This window comes from Sylvia atricapilla, chromosome 2 (assembly GCF_009819655.1).
Source record: "Sylvia atricapilla isolate bSylAtr1 chromosome 2, bSylAtr1.pri, whole genome shotgun sequence".
Classification (NCBI taxonomy): Eukaryota; Metazoa; Chordata; class Aves; order Passeriformes; family Sylviidae; genus Sylvia; species Sylvia atricapilla.
In genome coordinates, this window is record NC_089141.1 from 46,516,281 (window position 1) to 46,538,586 (window position 22,306).

The 22,306-nt window shown below is 40.0% G+C and overlaps 1 protein-coding gene across 1 annotated transcript in view; it reads right to left on the reverse strand.

Moving 5' to 3' along the window:
- UBL3 (ubiquitin like 3) overlaps positions 1–17,772 on the reverse strand; it is a 56,525-nt gene extending 38,753 nt beyond the window's left edge. The window contains exon 1 of the mRNA XM_066313136.1: positions 16,795–17,772. Within this exon, the coding sequence (XP_066169233.1) occupies positions 16,795–16,821 (27 nt within the window). The 5' untranslated portion in view covers positions 16,822–17,772. The remainder of the gene's footprint in view (positions 1–16,794) is intronic.
- Positions 17,773–22,306: the final 4,534 nt, after the last annotated feature.

Here is a 22,306-nt window from a genome sequence, read left to right on the forward strand (position 1 = left end):
AGTGATCAGACACAGCACACAATGTATTTCAGGGAAATCCAAATAAGAAAATACAGTGCATTGTCTCAGGTAGTTTGCCTTATTCTGCAATTTAAAGAGATCAAAATTCCTATGGAAGTCAGAAAATTAACTTCTAAAGCTATGTTTTAAAGCCAGCTCTAAATTGCAGTCAGGAAGAAGTTTTTAATTCTAAACCATTTGCTACAATTCATTATTTTTTTCCTGAATACAGGTTGTTTCGCTGCAAACTAAGCAACAGAATAGAATGATTACCTGACCTGCAATAACCTTCTTTCCAGGCTTTTGTAAATACTGACTTCTTTCCTTGTCTCATCATCCCTTATATAAATTATAATCAAGTACACAAACAGCACAATGCTAAAATCTGCCAGGTCACCCTGACACCATTACAGAATAGATCTTTTTTATGGTGGAGACAACACTCAAAACCAGAGAAGAATTTCAGCAAACTCTAGTGGTCTAAACGACCATCCCAAGACACTGATGCAAAGGAAAATAACGTTACAAAGAGCTGTATCATCTCCCAGGGTCAGATAACGCAAGGAGAGCGCTGCAGATTAGGCGAACGCCACGTGGGCTGGATGTCAATAGGATTAGAGCGGGCTGTGGCTGCCGCGAGCACAGACGGGCTCGCACACGGGTCTGTCTCCTCCTGCGGGGCAGCTCCAGCCCTCAGCGGGAGAAGATGAAAGCACAAACCAGAGGAGTGCAACAGGGGAAAGGCTTCAAATACATTCCCCAGCCAGAGACTAAATATAAGGAAGTGTCAGACAAACTAGGGGAGTTTTAGATGAAAATAAAAAAGCTTTTTGTCAACTCACAGAAAGCCTACTGTGTTATTCTTAAATGCACGCCTCCATCCAGGCAACATTATAAAATGGACAGCTGGCTAAACCCATCCAGAAAAAAAAAAAATAAGCTTCTGGTGTATTTAACAGATGGTGACACAGGTTATGAAATTGGTCTTTGCTTCTGTCTCCAAATATTATTTTTAACATAATTGAGATCTAATATTTGAACATCCTTAGAATAATTCTCAGATGAAACAAAACTAAGCACTTACTGGAGTGGTACATGTGTATATAGATTATAGCCTATTCCACATTTCTGTTATCCGAGAAAAAAAAAAAAAAACAAAAACAGTGCTCACAAAAGTGAGGAGTTTAGGGTGACTTTCTTGTACCTAAATATTATACTGCTTAAAAAAACTACAATCAATCAATTTTCCCCTCATTTATATAACTATCAAGTTGCCTGCATAGATGTTCTAGATTGTAATGCCATGCAACCACATGCAACTTTCACAGAGAAAAGAATAATGCTGTTGTCTTTGGTTTATATGACAGGATTTCAGGAGAAAAAGAGATTTAATTTTTTATAAATAACAAAGATCATTCCCTTCTATTCCTTCATAAATTGAAGTCTTAACCTTTTCAGATGGTAGAGGAAAATATGAAGGTATCCTCTCAAAAAACATTGATTTAAATTAGGGGTTTTTCTTAGACTTGCAAATAAACATCTGTCAATCCTGTGAACTCAATCAGCAAATTTATGGCCACAAAAAATAAGCTCAGTTTGGGCTCAAGCTTAAGTAGCACAGTCCCACATTTCATCAATTTGAAAGGAAAGCGAAACACAGAATATAACTACATAACTGCAATTCTTTATTCTAATGTTTAAACCTCTATTTTTACATGTCCAAGTAATAAATTCACTCATTTACAATGACTTGACCATCCTTAAAAAAGAAATACAAATACATACTAGAGGAGGTTTAGACTGGATTGCAGGAAAAGTTCTTCACTGAAAGGGCTGCCAAGCATTGGAACAGGCTGCCCAGAGAAGTGCTGGAGTCACCATCCTTGGACATATTTAAAAGATGTGTAGATGTGGTGCTTGGGGACATGGTTTAGTGGAGGCCTTGGCAGTGCTGGGTGAACAGCTGAACTTGACCTTACATATGTATTCCAACTTAATGTATTCCATGATTCTATAATTATCAGACTTCCAAAATTCAAATGCCTACCACTACAGGTTGGGCAGTCAATTCTCCCCAGATATGTAGCATTCTGATGCCACAAATGTGCAAGATCCTTACTCCAGAGCCCACATCAATTATGTAGGCTGACCTCTTCAATATGTTACATTGGGTGAAACATTCTCTTCACATTAAAATGAAACCCTAAACATTTAATAAAATATTGTGCACATTCTATTAACAGACATGTAACTCCTAAACATAAGATAATTTATTCATCATCACTCTTCAAAGAGAAGGAAATAAAATTAAACATAGACATACACATGCAGGGATTTGGCAGTTTAATGTTTTCCAAAGCATGGAAATCCAGAACTATGTCACAGCTTTATATTACAGATCATTTTCAGCTTAGTTTGAACAATTAAAAAGTCATTTAAACAAATCTGCCTGCATTCAACAATTATGATACACACACCATCAAACCGAGGCTCTATGTGTAACAGCCCACATATCCACTAAAGAAAAGGGATGGAGTTGAACAAACATATTTGTCGGCTGATAGTTCCTTCCTCCTTTGTAATTTAAAATGATTAAAAAAAAAATCCAACTCTTCAGGTCAAGTATTATTTCCAGAGTTCCTGATCTATCAATTCTTTGTCAATTTTTCATTGACCACTTAGTAATAGAATCTGGCCACACAAAAGAAGTCTGCTAGGAACAAACTACAAAGTTTACTTTTGGCAAAGGAAAGAAGACTATATTTGGATATATATCTATTTGCAAAGTAACCACATAAAGATTCCTCTACATGAAGGTCCTCAAAACACAAAGAAGCATATAAGCAAAATAACTTTCATGACAATTTACACTGGAAAGGTTTCATTTATGACAATTAGATTTCTACCTCAACTTAAAAATGCAAACCATAACCAGTAACAACAAAACACACCACACATACAAAACTGATGTTTCAAAACTTAAATTCAGACAGAAGTGTTAATATGAAACACACTAGAAAGGCTTCACTCAATCTGTAAGCTAATCTTCAGCAGTACACATGTATCAAAAGCTGCCCTCCAAAATATAAATGGAAAATACATTCATCAAAATGTAAGCTGAAATTTATTCCAGTATCCAACAGGAGAAATTACATTGAATTGCTAGGGCAATGATAACAAGCTTCTCTGCATTTATATCTTATATAATGCCAAAGAATCCTCATTATTTAATTATGTAAGCATAATTTTTCAACCCACTCATATTCATTTCTGCTCCGAGGATATGAAATATCATGCAAACATTTCAGGCCAAATGTCAAGAGAGACCTGTCAAGCTTCAAGCAGTAAGCCTCTTTCTTTTAATCTAATATAAAAACTCTGAAACCAATCCATATCTTTCTTTGCAGGATTCCATTATAAAAAGTTCAGTTATTAAAACAACATAGCATTGGCATAGGCAGTGTTCTTTCTCTCCTGCTCCACAAGTGTGATTACACACCTAAGCAAAAACATACCACGTTTCTGCTGTGATTTTTAGGACAGACCATTCAAGTCCAATTTTTTACAACAGATTATGATAAGAATGGATAACGCTCTCTAAAAATTTTCAGAATTAGCCCAAATTAAATTAACCCAATTTTCATTTGATAATTTACATTACATTTAAATGTACTGTAAAAATGAGTATAAAATTTATTTTTCTTCTTTTTAAGAGACCGTGTGCAACAGATTAGATGGGATCACACTTAGCAAAGACCTGCAACCATACTGTACCTACTTCACTACCACAAGAGCTGCACAGTATTTCCATGTTGTAGTTAGGAGAAGATCTGCTACACTCAAATGGCAGCTATGTATTTTGAATCCCAGAAATTTTGTTCTTTTGCAGTGTTCACATCTGTAGATGTGAGAGTTTTCTGTAGGAAATAATAAAACTGGCAGAACTGTGATTACCTGCAAATTGAGCCATTTAATGATTTTGAAACACTACTTAATGAATTTAAGCTAGGAAAAGCCAACCTACAAAAATCGATATGAAAGGATTGGAAACGAGGTTTTACAAGGCCCCAAGAGCTCAAAAGAATTACCTAAATATATACCTCTAGTGCTATTTCCAGGTGTTGTGAAATATTCCCTTTGTACAGAGCAGCTGCATCTCCTGCAGGGCATGTGTCATTGCTGCCTGCCCTTTCTGGCCATCCTGGGAACACTGGCATGTGCACACTGGCACTGGATGCCATGTTTAGGCAACTGAATCATGTGCTTGAAGCTTTATTGCTGTAAAGCCTGTATTTGGTAAGGTAAGATTTACTTTTGCCAGAAGGTGAGATAATGTTTATATGGACAGTTCTCAACAGTTTTTCCACCCAACGAAGTAACACACACTGCTTTTCTGTCTCCACTCAGCAGCAATACTGACAATACAAATATGAAGTGATGGATTTGGATATGTTTGTGTCTGGAAGGCAGAGGAACAGCAAGGGTGTTCTTCATCAGAAATCTGTTATCATCTGACACACTAAAAGCTTAATGAAATGGAATTTAATCACTCCAAGTACAACCTATGCATGGTAAGAGAAATTCATTAAAATTCCTTGACTGTTTCTTGCAGCCCGTTGTGCTTGTACAGCAAATTACTGTCCATAAATAAGCCTGATGGCTTTCACACTGGTATGTTCTGTACCTTTATCACTACATGACTGTGTAATCATGATTTGTCTTTCCCTTTTACTCCTTTCAGCTGCTACCTCCACCCATCCTAGAAACTGCTACAGTATTCCAAAATGCCTACATTGACAAGTGACTGCCATCTTATCCAGCCACCCAGCAAGAACAACTTTGAAGCAATTCAAAAGACTTCCCTTCCCTATCCCAATGGCTCCAAAGACACTCTGAGGGGTTAGCCAATACAGCTTCTAACAGAGCACCATAAAACAACTGCTGGCTTTATCCAAAAGTTAAACACAGGACAAAAATACAAGAGTACTATATTTTTGGATTTTGAGTAAGTGATTTTTGCATAGAAAATTTTAAAATGCTACAACAAAGAGTTATGTGCCTTCCTAAAAACTGGTTCCCTTTTTTTTGGAACATGTTACAATCTGATTTTACAGGAAAACTATGATTTGATACAAAACACAGCAGAAAACCCTGTGTTCATTCAAGAATAATTCTCTGTCTTCCATTTCCTGCGGGACAACACCTAGCTGAAGAAAAGAAAAAACAACTTCAAAACTGTACTGACAGAGGCATTAACTACACCAATTTTCTTACCCTCTGGTCTTCATTTCTATATGCTAAGAATTACAAGATAAAACAAGAAGCTTCTTTATTTTTTTCCTTTCCTGAAGAGAACAATAAAGGGCAACAAAATCACCTCCAAACCGCAAGCTCATTATAAATAAAATACATAACCTAGGACACTTATTTAAGCATCAGACTCAGGACAGACATGCAGGAGCAGAATCAAGTATGAAAGGCAGCAAACTATTTACCTACTTTCTGCCTTATCTGGCACTACTCAGCACACTGAATTATTCACTTTGGTGCTTGTCTGTTGGTTGTGGGCTTTTTTAAGCTGACTTTGAAATTTACCAAGCAGCACATTTGGAGATAAAGGCACTGACTGATAATCATTCTGTGTTCTATGCTTAGGGCAAGCTGTCTTTCCTACATTTCATTTCCTGAAAAAAAAATTAATACAGAATTTAAAGGAGATAATTTAAGAATAAAACTAAATCCCCATGTCCTTGAACACTGGGAACTACTCTGGAGTTTTTTTCTTCTCCTGAGATTGTTCCAGATTTAAACTGAGGGAATGCTACTTAAATAGTAGGAACATGGAAATTGACAGATATATTAAGTCAATATTTGACAATTGAGAGCTCAAAATTACTGCTTAATTGAAAGATCAACAAAAACACATCAACAAAACCATGTGATTCTCAAAGAGTAAGAGTAGAAAGAAACATTAACATAACCCTAAAACCCAGTTTCCTCATATGCACTAGCCTCAAAACTTGCTTTTTACAACTCAACAAATACATTTAACAAATTAGAAAATTCCATTTAACAAAATACATTTAACAAAATATAGTTACAACCTTTCTCCAAATGTTCTTGGGAGCATTTCTCAATGTATAAATATTTCATTGTATTTTGCCGGATTTTAATTAACTCGCTGTCCACAAGTCTTTTGAAATAAACCCTTCACATCAGCACAGAGCACACTGCCTTAACTGAAATGCTGGTAAAGTTATGCTCTGAACAACCGAGACTGACAGGCACAGAAGGTGCACCAGAGCAGAGCTGGCTTGAGAAATTTCAATGGAATTTGACAGGAATATGAAATGTCATTTAAAAAAACAAACCACAAAAAAATACAAGAAAGTCTTGATATTGTTTGAATTTTTTTTACTCACTCCAATGCAAACGGTAAGATTTTATTCCCTGTGGCTCTGCTGCAGAGTTATCTAGCATAAGAGTATATTTGAATGAAACTACATTTCCACAACATCCGCCATTTTTTGTATAGAACAACCTTCTTCTCAAAAACAGATGGATTTTTATTAAGTCTTGTTAAGAATACTAGTATCACAGGAAGGCTGAAGATTAAGATATATCTTCCAAGGAAAGTTTGAACAGTGCAGGAAGATAAGACACTGATCCAGTCTCTGAACAATGAGGAGGTGCTGAATAAGGGGAGGGGCAAAAGGACGCGGTTCTGGAAGTAGAGACAATGATGCATTTCCACCACAGGATGGATTAATATTGTTGAACAGTCAGATATTTCACATCGGTTGTACTTCATTTAACAAGTCAAGGGAGTTCCCCCAATATGAGGCTTCCATGTGTGACATGGCACTGTGGTACACACACCACACTCACAGCAGCAGAACACACAAGCTACAATTGAAAGCCACAAAATCTGTACTGAAAGACAGTCTCAGCTTAAAAATGCCAGACTCTTTGTAGAGAGATATTTCAGTCTTCATAGTTAATTCAGGGACAGTTATAGCTGCACTTCTGGAGTCCACCCCCACCAAAAGTTCACCCTTAAAAACTTTCCACTCCTTACTCCTGCAGTGAAGTGCAAGGAGCACACATATGCTGGAATCATCAAGTGCCTGCATGAGAATGCTGGAACAAGAAGCATTGTGCAACTGCACTGCAGCTCTCCATGGGGATTTCCCTGGCTATCCCTTGAACCACTTCTCCCTTCCTAGTGAGAAGAAACAATTCAAAAGTGATCCTCTCCAAATTCAAACGATTTTGCAAATACCTGCTGCCACTTTCACCAGACCTCATCACAACCCTGCTCACAGTTTACCAAGCATTCCACTCACTACAATGGCTATTTTGAACCTCCAAATATTTTAAACATATGTAATTAGGAAAAAAAAATTATCTTTTTGCAGACTTATATGAAATCTTGATTTACCCAAAAATATACTGGCCAGATGCAGTAAGCAGACAGAAATCAAACACAGTTGCAGTTTCTCTTTATTTAGAGCTCCTAGCTATCTTGCCATTAGTTATGAAAACGAGATCCTCAAAAAAAAGTCAAATATCTCAGTAACAAACTCTTGTCATGGTGCCAGACTTTACCTATTGCACTCAAAAACCTCAGTCTTATGTCTAGAACACTAGAAATACCCACTAGCATAATCTTTTTTTTTCTTAGATAAAAGCTTCCCTTCCTACTTTTCTGAGATTGAAATGAACTTGCATAGAGCTAGCCTTACACAAAATACTTAAAAGACCTTTAAATTATACAGGTGGTATCTAAAACACCATTTCTTGGAAATCCACAGCATGAAAAATACACATTACTGCACCTTTTGGTACAAAACCTTCGAATATTCATGTCAAACATTACTCAACTTAAGTGCTGTAATATGGGTAGTAGAAGTTACTAATTTTGTGTTGGACTTCATGTTAATATCATTACCACCAAACCATATGGACTCAGCAAATGTGGATTTATTCCCCACATGTAAAATATTTTAATAAAGCTTTCTGCAAGTTTGGGGTTGATTGCCAAAAAATATACCTATACAAGTATGCAAAGTATAAATCACTATGACTTGCAAGCCCAGTAGAGTTTGTTCACATCACAGACCAATAACCTGGATTCAGAAGTCAGAGATAAATTTTCACTGTCACACCACACAACTGTCATGATGCACAGATTAAAAACAAATTCACAGGCAAAATGACATAAATATTCAGATGTAATTTGCCCTAAGTAATGAGTTGTGCATCAAATACAACCACCAAGCACTATTCCAAGAATTAACTTTATTTTGATGTTACTGCCCATACATATGAGAATTCTATAAATAAAAGAAAATACTACAACCAGGTATTCCAGACTTTAAAAGCACACAGAGGCTTCTAGTCACTCTTTTACAGCATATAAAAGGTAAGCATGTCTTAAAAAAAATCTTGTGTAATATTTAATCTTCAAAGAAATACTGAAAAGAAATGCTATTTTAGAAGAACTATTTTATAGTAATGTAATTTATAGTAAGTTTTCTGACACTTACTAGTATATGCCACATATATTCACATATAGATTGGCACTAATCTACTTTTAAGAAGAGAATCCTGAATTTAAAACCTCAGCTATACGAAAGATTTTTGACTAGCATTGCACTTTGCTATTTTATCATTATTCCATTATTTCTCTACATTAAAAACCATATGTCAGATTCTGGGGGCAAATTAGTTAGTACCATTACCACCTAAAGCATACATTAAGTATCAGAAACATATTATGGCGATGTGGATCTCTGTCAAACCACAGAGCATTACAACATCACAACTTTGCTGAGGAGATACCAACCAATGCTACAGTATATGGCTGTGAAGTACTCTTCTTTTTGAGATGAAATACACTGCTCTTTTCAGTCTCAAAGAAGAACACATTTAGCTTCCTTCTGTTTATTTTGAAATTGGTATCCCGGTTTTATCAAGTGCCGGAGATAATTTCTTGTGCAACATGAAACAGTTAATATTGCATCATGAAGACCTCAGAGGAGCTTACAGAGGAACTCAAGACTACCTCTAAAAAAAAAAAAAAAAAAAAAAAAAAAAAAAAAAGGAGTGTTTCATGTCCATCCAAACTGCCTATAGAGTCACAGACTAAAATCCAGACCCTCAGCTGCAGCTAAAAAGCACCCCAGGATAAGATCACCTTTGTTCCTCAGCAGTGGTCCAAACCCTTGACAAAAATCAGAACAGCCCTGAGACAGACCAAAACCATCACAGCAGGTAGACACCAACACAAACACTTCCAGTTTATATCCCTTGTGTGAACATCAAATATTATTTTGGCACCTCCATCCCACTAAGGCACAGGTTCCTTGTTAGGTAGTAGTAAAACAAACCTACCAAACTCCTAAACAGAATCTCTGGTTTTACTTGGCTAATTTCTATGGGATACATAAAACTCAAGGAGTTTCTTGCTTGCTTCTGTCTCCATAACAACAGTGTCATGGAATAAAATCTCGGCTAAACTCTGCCACAAGCCTTCCTTTTAACTCTAAACTGAATCTCCCAAATCACTTTAAGTAAGCAGCCAAACCAAAACAAACCCACAAATGTAATTCTGTCACTGGCAAGCTCTTTTCAAATTTCTTTACAGAAAGTCAGAAAAAAATCTCCAAGATGCTGATGGCAGTGTCAGAATTGTGCAATCTGCCAAATCTTCATTTTACATGAAGTTTCTATCTGTGGAAAACGTACACTATTTTTTTAATCACATTTTACCAGACATGAGGAGTCTTACTACAAATTGAGAGCAGGCCTTCACTGTGGATGGTTTACAAGCAGCAATAAATTTATCCTCTGTCACAGAGCTAAACACAATCCCAGTTAGTGACCACAAAATACACCAAATTTCCACAAATATATAAGAGCTGTCAGCTGCAACATATACATATTTCTGCAGAACTGTACTTTTCAGGCTTAACAAAGCTACAATAAAGACAGTCTTAACTTTTTCTTTAAGTTTTGCTCTCAAAACCAAACAGATTTCCTAAATAATTTATCTACACTGTTAGAAAGCTTTTATAGCAACTTTTCTCCTGCTTCAAATTTTTTTTTAGATATTGAAGTGCACGATGCTATATGCAGAACTTCAACTGATATCTCAGCAATCTTTCTTTCACCAACTCTTACAAAGTCTTGATTACCCATGGCTTTTTTCCCTCAATCCTTCCTTACAATCAGTGTTTCAACACTTGTATAACTGTGACTTTATATTTGTCTGGAAATATACCAAATGAAAAATGTTTCAGTCATTGTTTTAAGATGTTCTGCAACATATGTCTAACTGGAGCTGTCAAAAATGAAAGACTTGCCTTCTAGAAGAAATTACAGAATAATTGTTAGCAATAACTAAATTCCAAAAGACAGATCTCTAAATTATGTGAAAACTGGTAAAGATTTAGGGTCTCAAAGTTTAGATTTTATACTGGCATAATGAAATTAAAGTTTTTCATTGACATGCTGCGGATTTTCCAATGCTTCTAAAACGAAAACAACACAGTCATGTTCCTTTAATAATTACAATGAGCTAAAGTTTACCTGTGCAAGATTGTTTCAGGAAAGGCTTGCTACTTTAGTAGGCTCAATCAATTGCTGTGAGAACAGACTTAATGTGAAAAAGAATACTGATCATCAGTAATGTCTTTCACCATGTTCAGAATAAGAGATAACCAACCTAGTGGATCCAATACTGTACTCGGAAGAAACTGAAAATAAACTGAATTATCTCTTTTACATAAAACCACAAGAATGATTACTCACAATCCAGATCCACACTTCTGGATTCCTGCATGCCAGTGTAGCACTCACAGGCTGAGTCAGAACTGAGGTCTCCATTCTGCTCACTACTATTATATAAGCAGCTATAGAGACATCTCCAAAAGTTTACAATCTGAGTTTTACTGAGTAACAAAGCTGACTGACCAGAAGTACAAAACAAATAAATCCCACTGACTGCAAATACTGTGACCATGACTTTCAACATTCAAGAAGTTATACCTAGGAGGAACTTTCAACAAAAAAAAAAAGTAGTAAAGCCTGCCTTTGGTCATTTTGTTTATAGCATCATGAAAGTATCTTTTACCAAGACTGCTGCAAGGACCACACTGAGACAGCCTAAGTTCCTACTGCAACCTTAAGCCAAACCAAGGAAACAAGATGTGCGCTTCAAATGATCAAAAGTTTAGGTTTAGACACTACAAAGCAGTCACAAGCTCCATGGTGAAACACTGACTACAGACACCGGACACTGTCCCTAATTCCACACCTGAGAGGAGCAGTTTGTCCCCATTCAGGCCCTGACTGACCTGTCCAGTTACAAGATGATATCTGCTAATTTTTTAACATGCAGAATTGAGCATTCCTGCTGCAGATATGATCATTTTCCTACACTCACATATACTCAGCATTTGGTTTTTTGCCTCTCACTCCTGCTGGAACCTGCCAGCAGCTACTTCCCAACACAGGAGGAGTTAAATCTCTGCCAGTATACATCCCCTTCAGTATTTTATGAAGTTAGACAACAAAAGCAGAAAGGAAACAGTTCAGGTAATGACAACAACAAGGGTGTTGTGGCAGGGAGGAAGCTTACACTTCCATCTGAAGTACAGGGCTGCACCACAGGCCAGTGTAAGGATCAATCCAACCACAGGTTACAGCTGCTCATCCCCAATGAAAAGGAGATGAAGGTCACATAAACTTTGTTTCAGAATACAGCAGATGTATTAGTATGTTACAAAATTTCTGCTACAGTGCCACATCCAAAGAAGTCAGTTGTTGCTAAAATGTTTCTTTCTTGTTGTCAGATACTTTAAATCTGTGGAAAAAAAAAAAAAAAAAAAAAAAAAAAAAGGCAGGTGGGGGAAATGAAAAATACAAATAATTTTGGAGTATACCTAAACAGAGACACACTGGAAGATGAGCTTTAGTAAGTTTATCCCTGGCCACTGCTTCAGATAACAGAGAAAGAAGTTCTTCATTTCATTACAAGAAGCACTGCAATATGCTACAAAGGCTCAACTGGCTTATATACTGGCTCAATACATACGCAGTCAGAAAGAAGCTTTTCCAAGCTCTTCTTTCCAACTCAGATCCCACCTCCAATTCCTTCTCCAAGAGGAGAAAAACAAACTCAAAACAAACATTGAGAATGGTAAAAGACAGGCTACTCATTAATGTTACAATCAGCTAACAATTGTGAAAAAAATCAAAAAAGGGAAGGAAAGAATACCCATACAGAAAAAGTCGATTAGCTGTTTTTATAACAGAATGTAATAAATTAGAACTTTCAGCATATGGAGGATACAAAAATACGGAGAAATAATCATATTCCTATTACTACAAAAACATTAGGGGCTAACTTAAGACTATTATGCACAGAGGCTACTAGGAATACAATAATTTTCAAATCCACAAAAACGACCTACTGAAGGCAAATGGAAAAGCAGTTAAATCAGAAGAACAGAGATGCAGGACTTCTAGCATTTTGTTCTGATACATTCAAATGCATAAGTGAACAAATTATTTTTTATATTCCAAGTGTATTATACTGCTACCGCACCTATTCTTCTTAAATGAAATAAAAATTTTAGACTGAATGATGGACAACAAAACTCAGCTGCCATACAACCAACTATTCCTTTTAGTCTCTCATATCTGAACCTAATTCTTGGATGCCAAAATTCCCTTACAGATGTAGCATCAGTTTCTGTCCATCCTTTTCCGCTATTAGCCTCCATTAATATGTACTAAAAAGGAATTTCCTATATATCGTCAACTATTCATCAAAAATATTAAATTATATTAAATTTCCAAAAACAGAAGACGCACATACACATTTCCACTAAAGATGCTGACTCTAACAAGGAGTGAACTGAGCAGGGTTTCTAGTTGTTATTCTTCTTCCACCTACTGTCCCCTTTTAACATTGACCACATATAACCATTTTAGACCATATACTCCATGCTCTTCTATGTCTGCAAATGTCTTGCACCAAACATTCCATTTCCTTAAAAATAATCTCTCCCATACCACCTACATCTCTTAAGTATAGCATGTGGATTGAAGAGCTGTGCACATTAAAATTAAAACCTTTAATTGTTTGGTAGATTCCAACATTTTGCTGCTTACCAAACGCAGAAAAAGCCAATAAACCAACAAGAAAACAAACCAACAATGAAAACCCTACCATGAGCCAAAAGCATCACCCTCTGTTACTGCTCAGACAGAAAAAGAACTGGATCTCCTTGAGGGCATGCAAAGAACTGCCCAGAAAGAAAGTGCTGGCAGAGCCTTTTCATACCAACATAAAACACACTGACTACAGGAAACGGTGGACACTGTTAATACTTTTTTAGTCATGCAGGCAGCTTTCTGTGGTCTCCTAAAACCCCTGAAGAACTCTAAGAAGTATCACAGGAACACAGGATACAGACAGGAAGTTATCATCAGACATCCCAGATCCTGATGATAACTCCACCAAAATAAAGGAGATTATTCAGCTGAGTAAGAACTTGTTGACTGAGCATAAGTTTTTCGTAGCTTGCTTTAAAATTGTCAGCTAGAATGTTTAAACAAATACCAAACCATTTTCATCCAAAAAGACAATGTGATTAATTTTACAAGTCCATAAACCACTGCATGTCTATTTATCATTACAAAAGAACTAGAACTTGCAAACAGCCCTGCTGTTACTCACAGTCAAACCCTAACTGCTACCAAATGGTAAAACTGATAAATTACCTGATTAAATTACTGAACATAATCAGAGGTGCCCTGCTGCCACTACAGTCATCAGTGCTGATTTGAAAAATTGAGCAAAATTAAGCTCTAGAAATGCAGTTTTGTCTTCAAGAAGTGCCCTAGACACATCTAGGCCTAATAAAGTTAATGAAACTACTCAGGTAGAGAGGTCAGTATTAGCAGGTTTCATTCCAGGAGTGGAGTTTTAAGCCATAAGTAGCACACATTGCTAAGGAATAATGCACCACAAACTTACAACACGCAGAACGTGGTGTGTCACTATCCAATTTATTAGTGGAATGCAAATGATAAAGCACTGTGTTAATTATTTAAGAAGTGATGTTGAAATGGTTAGCTGGTAAAAACTGCTGTAGTTCTGGAAACAAGTCAATTCAATGTCAGAGAACAGGAGACTGGGTCAAATTATGTCCACTTAGAAATACAAAGCTTACTGGAAATCAAATAATTTACTATGAATTTATGCATAGCAAATCATTCCCAAAGCTGGGGACAGGAAGACAAATTAACACATTTTTAAGAAGCAGCAATTATAAAATTATTATTATTATGAGCAGGTTAGTTCATGAATCTGACATAAACAGTTTCAAACATTATTATTATAATAGTTATGTAATTCACAGCAGATTTACTAAGTATAATGGAGTCTTCATAAAATGACACTCCATCACACTGCTGCCAGCTCCTACAGAAATGGGAAATCAATTTTTTGCAAATGCAAATTACACAGTGGGTGGGTAAGAGAAATGCAAACTGCAAAATCCTACGCTAAATAAAAACATATATAAACATGGTGACAGCCGGGTAAGGGCTCCTCTTCAAATAGCTAAGGAATGGCAATCTCATTTTCCTGCCTGAACAAACTCCTTTCCAATATGGAGGATGGTGACAAAAGGAGAACAAAAATGAGTTTTCAAGCGATCTTTTAATAAAGTAATATTTATTAGTTGTAATTAATAACTGGAACATCTACAGCACACTTCAAACTTTCAGAGGGAAACTGCATCTAATAATGTACAAACTAAGAGAAAAATGATCCCATGACAGGCCAGAAAACATGTATTTATTTAGTTAAATTCTACCGACATTGGTAACATCTTCATTCAAATGTTTTTGTAATGACTCAGTATTTAAACATCACTATATATAACAAGCTTCTTCCTGATTTGAATAAACAGAGCAGCACTAGGCCCAGCTATCCCCAGCAGGGGTATTCTCATTACATTGTAACAACAGAAGGAAATAGTTTTCATAGGAAAAAAAAAATTGTATTTTGCCTATCTTAAAATCTGTGTACTTGGTAGAAAAAAGCTTTACCAGCCTAGTGGCAGCACCGGGACTCCCAGGCCAGGCCCTAGGAGGAGCACGGAGGTGGCAGATCAGCCCAGGGTGACAAGGAGGAGGACTGTGTCACACTCAAGGGACTCCTCCAGGCAACTGAAAAAGCAGCACTGAGAGATTTGCACCTAATCCTCCACGGCCCAGGCAAGGATTTCTGTGATATAACGCTAGACAGCCACGTGCAGGAGAGAAGGGGGTTCTAACAGTCAGAGAGAGAGAGACACTAAAAAGAAATACGTGAAAACTGATAGCTGAGGAGCTTATTGCCTCTGAGTTTAAATCCTTTCATCGCTCCTTTCATCCAGGGGAGGCAAAATTTATTTATAGTATTTGAGAAAGGAGAGGGAAGAAAAGAAAAAACCTGTAAGCTTATAACTTGCTGTTTGATCATCCTTTGTATCTTACTGCTTCTGCTTTTTTTGGTCAAAATTCACTCATTGTGAGTGCTGTACAAAAGCTGTGAAGGATATACAGAAAGCAAGCAGCTAAACAGATACCATTATTTCAACAGCCCAGTTGTCATACATATCCCAATTAACTGTACATCAATAAATTAAACAAGGGCTACTCGGTTTTATTATTCTTACTACCGCGGCAATGTTTTACCCCCAAAACGGAACTTCATCTTGAAATTTAAAGTTAAAAAAAAAAAAAAGCATAGACAAGTCCTCGGCTTTTGGGGAGGAAGAAAAGTACCTTTAAATGTGAACAGCCGTGTGGAGATACGGCTGAAAATATTCTGCTGTAAGAATAAAGAATTAACATACCAAGCTGCAGCTACAAGTTTGTGGGTGTTTTTTCCGATTAAGTGACTTATGAAAATATATCCTGATTTATGGAAATACACACAAATGGAGAAAGTCGTGCTGAACGGAAGATTACCTAGCAGACCTGATTCACCCTACCTCCTCATGATCTGCTATACCTTCCTGTTTTAAATGTACCGAGCCGAGTATCCAATACAAGCTGAAGTACAGTCCGCCATAAGAAGTACTAGGAGTGCCCTTGAAAAATGTCCAGATTGCAGCTAGTGCACAAAGGACCTCGCCATGAAAATAAAGCGCATGAAAATTTCTCTCTCGCTCTTGAGCCGGCAGCAAGTGAAGAGATTAACTTCCCACCAACATCGGAAGACAGCGTTGGCAAGACACAAGCCAAGTTTAAGAGGTTTAGAAAAAAAGGAAAAAAAGAAAAAAAAAAAAAAAAAGAAAAAAAAAAAAAAAAGGAAAGAAAGAAATGGGAGAAATGGGGAATGGGTCGAGCAACTCATCCCGAATGCTCTGCTTTGTGTTTATCTCCCCCCAAAAATTGCTCGACGGAGCTGAAGAGCAGTGCTACACGAGCCAAGCGTGAGCACTCAGGTACTGACTGCCATAGGTAAGGGAGTCTCGCATCCCCCTTCCCTCACTATACGGGAGGCGACGCTGCAGATCTCCCACTCCACCACCAAAAGGCGAAGCAGAACCAGCATCTGGGGCGGGAGGGGGACGGTAATTAACTGGGAACTTTATGTTCCTTAAATATGCAACCAAGACCTTTTTTTCTTCCCACGCCCCTCTTCTTTCCATGTTCTCTGTCAAAATTAGGCTCAAATAAACGTTATTCTAAATAAAACTATTAGATGAACAGTACAACACTCACCATATCAGCTGGAACGCTGCTGGACATTTTGATGTTACCCTAAACGGCTTAAAATCAACTTAAAAAAAGAAAAAAAAAAAAAAAAAAAAAAAAAAAGGCAGCACCAAGAGCAGCCCGCCGGAGATCTTCAAGATGCAAAACCGGTGTCAGTATCGCAGGCAGCAGCTTCCAGGTCCCCTACGCGAAAGAGGTGCCCGACAAGCAGTGGGGAAGGCGGCCGGCTGAGGAGCAGGAATATCCAGGGGCAGCGGCGCCGGGCTGGACCGGAGGAGCCAGCGGGAGACCAGAGATGGCAGCAGATCCCTGTCAGCGGCGGCAGCAGCAGCACCAGCGGTGCCAGGTAGACCAGGCAGCAGGACTACACCGCCACATGAGCTGCGTGCGGGCTTTTTCCCCCCTTCTCGCCCTCTGCCTTCTCTCCCAGCCCCGACAAATGACGACGGGATGATTCACAGGGGATAATAGTGCGTCCAAGTCACCTCCTCAGTCGGCGCAGGCGACCCGGGCGCGCAGGCAGGAGCTGGCGGCTGCCCTGGGCGGCGGGGCAGGGAGGCGGGAGGGCCGGGGTGGGCCCGGGGCCGCTGGGGAGGACGCCGGGCTGCGGCCCCCCCTAGGCGGTGTGCGGCATCCAACAGCGCCCGCCGGGGACGCGGGCCGGGCAGGGAAGGGAAGGGAGGGAGGGCGCTCGGAGGGGAGAGCCCTCCCCCGCGGCGCTCGGAGGGGGCCGGGGGGCGTTCGACGGCGGCCGCCTCCCGCAGCCTCAGCTCTCCGCTCGCATCGCCGCCGCCTCCTCAGCCCGCCCTCCCTCCCTCCCCCGCCTCGTCCGCCGGCGGCTCCGGCCGCTCCCCGAGAGCCGCGCTGCGAGCCGGAGGGGCCGCTCCTTCAGCGCGATCCTCGCCCGCAGCCGCCCCCTGTCATCTTCGGCTCAAGCCAACATGGCGCCCGCCGAGCCGAGCGAGGGGACGCGGCAGGGGAGACGCGGACCCTCCGCCGCCGCCTCCGCCGCCCCCGCTCCCGCCGCGTCACACGCCGCCGCCCCGCGCGGCACCATGGGGCTTGTAGGCGGCCGGGGCCGGCCGCTGCCGGGGCGGGGCCGCCCGCCCTCCGAGGGACCGGGTCCGGCGCGGCTGCGCCTCGGGCCCGCAGCGGCACCGGGGCGGCACCGGCGGGCCTCCGCGGCTGCGGCGGCGCCGCTTCCCCCGCGGGCTGCAGAGACGCCCCGAGCGCCGCATGGATCGGGGCTTTCCCCCCACGGGCGCTGCCGCTCCTCTCCCAGCCGCTGCCTCCCACAGCGGAGGAGACACGTTCCCGGCGTGTGGGCCCTCGCTGTCCTCTTCGACGGCGTCCAACCGGGAAAAAAAATTACCGTAGAATGTGAAGGGTTTGGAATGGAGCTTAAAGATCATCTAGTCCTAACCCACCCTGCCACTACAACAGGTTGCTCAAAGCCTTATCCAATCTGGCCTTGAACATTGCCAGGACTGGAGCATCTACAGCCTGCCTGAACAGCCTTTCCCAGTGCTTCACTAAAGTCAAGAATTTCTTCCGAATATCTATATTTTCCCTCTTTATGTTTTTACCCATTACTCCTTATCTTTTTACCCGTTGTCCTATCATTACAGATCCTGACAGGAATCCCTCTACACATTGCCTGTAGATATGCTACATTTTCATGTTATTGTTTTAATTGTTTTGCACCCCAGATCTTCAAGTCTGGGCCTGTACATCATCACATTTTTGTATTTCTCATTCTCACATTATTTTCTAGGTTCTTCTTGAGGATTTTTTAAAATTAATTATTTAAATTTTTTGTTTCTTTGTTTCCCAGGCTCTGTAGTTTTAACAATGAAGAAAAGCTCCTGTAAGATTCATGGTGCAAAAAATGACTGCCACCGTGGAAGCACCCAGATAAAGGGATCTCTCTCATATCAAATGCTGCTTCAAAAGCCACCTTGCTTCCTGAAGAGCTCTGCATTTTGTTATGGACACAAGCTATCAGAAAGCATGTGTGCAATTGGTTTTTTATCCCTTATTCCAGGCAGCTTCTGGAGACCAACATTCAACAAATAAAGACAGTGCCTGATGAAAAGTGCACTGCAGCTCAAATACACAAAAAAAAAACCAACAAGGCACTTGTCTTCTGAAGAAATGAGTTGGCCTTTTGAGAGGGGTGTAGATAGGCACATTCACATACCTATACTGTAAAACTGTCCAAGAAAAAAAAATAAATCAAGAAAATCAAGCAGATGGTGACAGATGGTTCCTTTGTGGACAAATCTCATGTAAAACCACAGGAAATTAGGACAGAATTGTTCCCTTTAATTCTAAAAGTTTGACTCTGCTTTTCCTCTTTAGGACTTCATACTGCAAAGGCAACCCCTGGCAAGGCACTTTATAATTCTTTACTTTGTACTCTGCCCCAAAATAGTACAAACCCTCTGACTTCAGAAGATAGATCTGACAGCAAGCAGTTTGATGCCTGGGAAAAGAGTTGGGGGCCAAGAGAAGTGGCTCTACATGTGTGATCTCTGTGAGGATTCTGTGCTGCCACATTGCATGACTTTAGGTGTCACTCCCTCTCTTGTCAGCCAAATTTGCTTAGATCGTATGTTTTTGGGAGTCAGTGAGAGCCCCAGTCTCAGTCAGGCCTTCTAGACGCCAACCGGATACAAGTCTTGTGTTTATGGGAGTAATAGCAAGTTGGTGAAGCACTGCTTACTCCCTCTCCAGCTGGGTATCCTTGAGGGACAGAGAAAGTATGAGAGGAGAGTCAAAGAGATGAGACTTGAAAGATGACTCTCTATTTCAAACATTATGAATTCTTGGTTATCTGTGACTTGCTGATTGAATCAGTGACAGACTAAGGAATTATAAAAAAACTTTCTTAGTAGAGTTTATACTTAGAACCTTACTAATGTGGGCTTTTCCCTGAAAAACAATCAAACAAACAAAACCCCCCAAGAAACTTACATACAACAGCTTAAATGTATTCAGGATTGTAAGATCTGTTCCAAGGCCATCCTGCGGACCAGCCCATCACTCTTCTCAGACAGCAGCCCTTTACAGGTGCCTCGAAGTGATCCAGGTAATTTAGGAAGTGCCGTGCCCATTCCTTTCCCACTAGCACTCTCACAGCAGGAGCAAGAGAACTGGCAGCACAACTGCTTTGCAGACATTGCACATCACAGCTGTCTCTTGATGTAAACTGAAACTGGTGGCAGCACAATTATGTCCTCGGCCACTCTGTGACTGCTGAGGTGCTCTCCTGCTGCAAGCAGGCAATGCACACAGTAGGGCCTGGTAATCCTTTGCAGCTCACAGGGTGGATTGCCAAAGATTATGTGGAAATAACCTTCCACTGAACATCCAGAAGTCCATGTGCCCAAGCAAGTCAGGCAAGTAAGGACAGCAGCAAGCACAGGCAAACTGGACAAGGGGTCAGCAAGGCATGCAGGCAGCAGGGCACATCCACTGCACTGGAGGTGGCTCTTTTTAATGTTCAGATGGAGGAACTCTTCTGTGGTGCACAATGATAAACATGTCCAAAGGACACAACTACAGGAAAGAAACCAGCATGATTCTATGGGCTTTGCTTTTTTGCATCTATTTTAGCCGTCCATTAAGAGGAAAGATCGTGTGTTGGTGAAGCAGTGGGGTACAGGAGGAGTCAGGAGTCCTGACTACTTTGAGTCTTTTCTGCTTTTTGTATGCAGTCAACTTGGTCAGCTTTTCTGCCAAGTGTTGTATAAATGCATATCAGCTCCTCTCCTTGGTACACAGCTGTACTGACCAAAAGAAGTCAATTACCTTTTTAATTATTATTATGATTGGCATTTGCTATTTGAATCTACAGTTATGACTGCTGGCCAGAGTGCCCTAGTATTAGACACAGCATAGTATAAATACATGTCGTGTCCTGTCCTGAAAGGTTCATAGTGCTGGGTTCACTCAACAGCTGATATTTATGTCACATTTGAATGATTATTTTTCCCCTGGCTCTTACCTGTGATAACCAAACACAAATGAATGAAGGATCTGGTACGACTGGTACATGCTGGAGATCATTTCAGGGTGACTGTGTGATGGGCAAATAAGAAGAGCTGCTGAACTATGATCATGGTAGAAGTTGCACTACATATGATGACAGGGGTAAAATCTATCAGATTTTTTTGTAGAGGTGAGGTCATAGAAATGCAGGGTGGTCAAATATAAAACAGAAAAATTATCTTTTCTCTTTGGCATGTATTAAGAAATGCTGTTATGATAGTATTCATTTCACATCTGCAGAGAGGAAATGAGAGTTGTGGTCAGCAGTAGTTGTCTGGATCAAGGGACCCGGCAAAAGCATAACCACAGGCTAAGTCTGGGATCAGCTTGCAAGTAAATCCCAAGCAAGTGCTACAGGCATACACATCTGAAAACAAATCTTTCCCACATCTAAAAATCAAGGAAAAAGGGGGAAATGCTGTTCCAGAGGAATGCTTGCAACACAGAAAGCTTAAAAGGCTATTCCGGTTTTGGGGCCTAGTCCTGTATTCAGATGCACAAACCTTATTTCCATTAAGTCTCCATTGCAGAACGGTAATTTGGATTTGGACATCCAGACACAAAACCATTCATCATCACTACTTTGGCAATTTATGGGGGAAATTGACAAAGTACGCAACTGATATTTCATTCTTTATTTGAAAACTATGACATGACACAAGTAGAATTTGGCCATTCTGTATTCCCTTAGAGAAGAATTCTGCCAGGTATCAGTCTACAAGTAGACTGGGCTGCAGATTAAGTGTTTCATGGCCATCAGTACTAGTTGAAAGCTGACTCTGTTCTGAGACGTGCTTAATAGGAATAAAAGGTCTGTTATACTAAATCAGATTAGTAGTCCAGCCAATGTGATATCCTGTCTCCAGCAGTGGCCAGCATCAAATGCTTCAGAGAAGGACACACAGACCCCCACAGTGGACAATCACATTATAATCATCTTATTTGCTAAGTTTCCACTGCTGCCAAGGCTGCCAGAGAGGCTGGTTTATGCCCTGGAGCACAAAACTTCATGTAATTTATAGCCTTAATGGCAGCATAACCCACTGTTAACACGTGAGACTGATTGCCATTTTTCAGAAGAGCAGCACTCTCTCCCGAGTGTTGTTATTGCTGGGGTTGGAGACCACATCGAGCCTACATCCCACGACTGACATCAAAAGGTTTCAACCCAGTACTGTGCTCCAGTGTTTTCCCTTTGAGGCAGGCTGTGAACAGGAGCATCTTCAGGAGAGGTAACATGCCATCAGGAAATTTTCTTTTAAGGTGATTTTTGATTTGCCTCCAGATTTTCAGAACACCCTGAGAAGGTGAAAGGCTCCCAAGACAAAGGGTTTAATTCTTTGGGGTTTGGCCGTGGGACAGATAAGGATTCTTTCCCTCCCTGGCAGCCACAGCCGCAAGATATCCAAGGCAGCAAGAAACACACCGGGTTACTTAACAGGATACTTTTAATACCTTTGTAGAA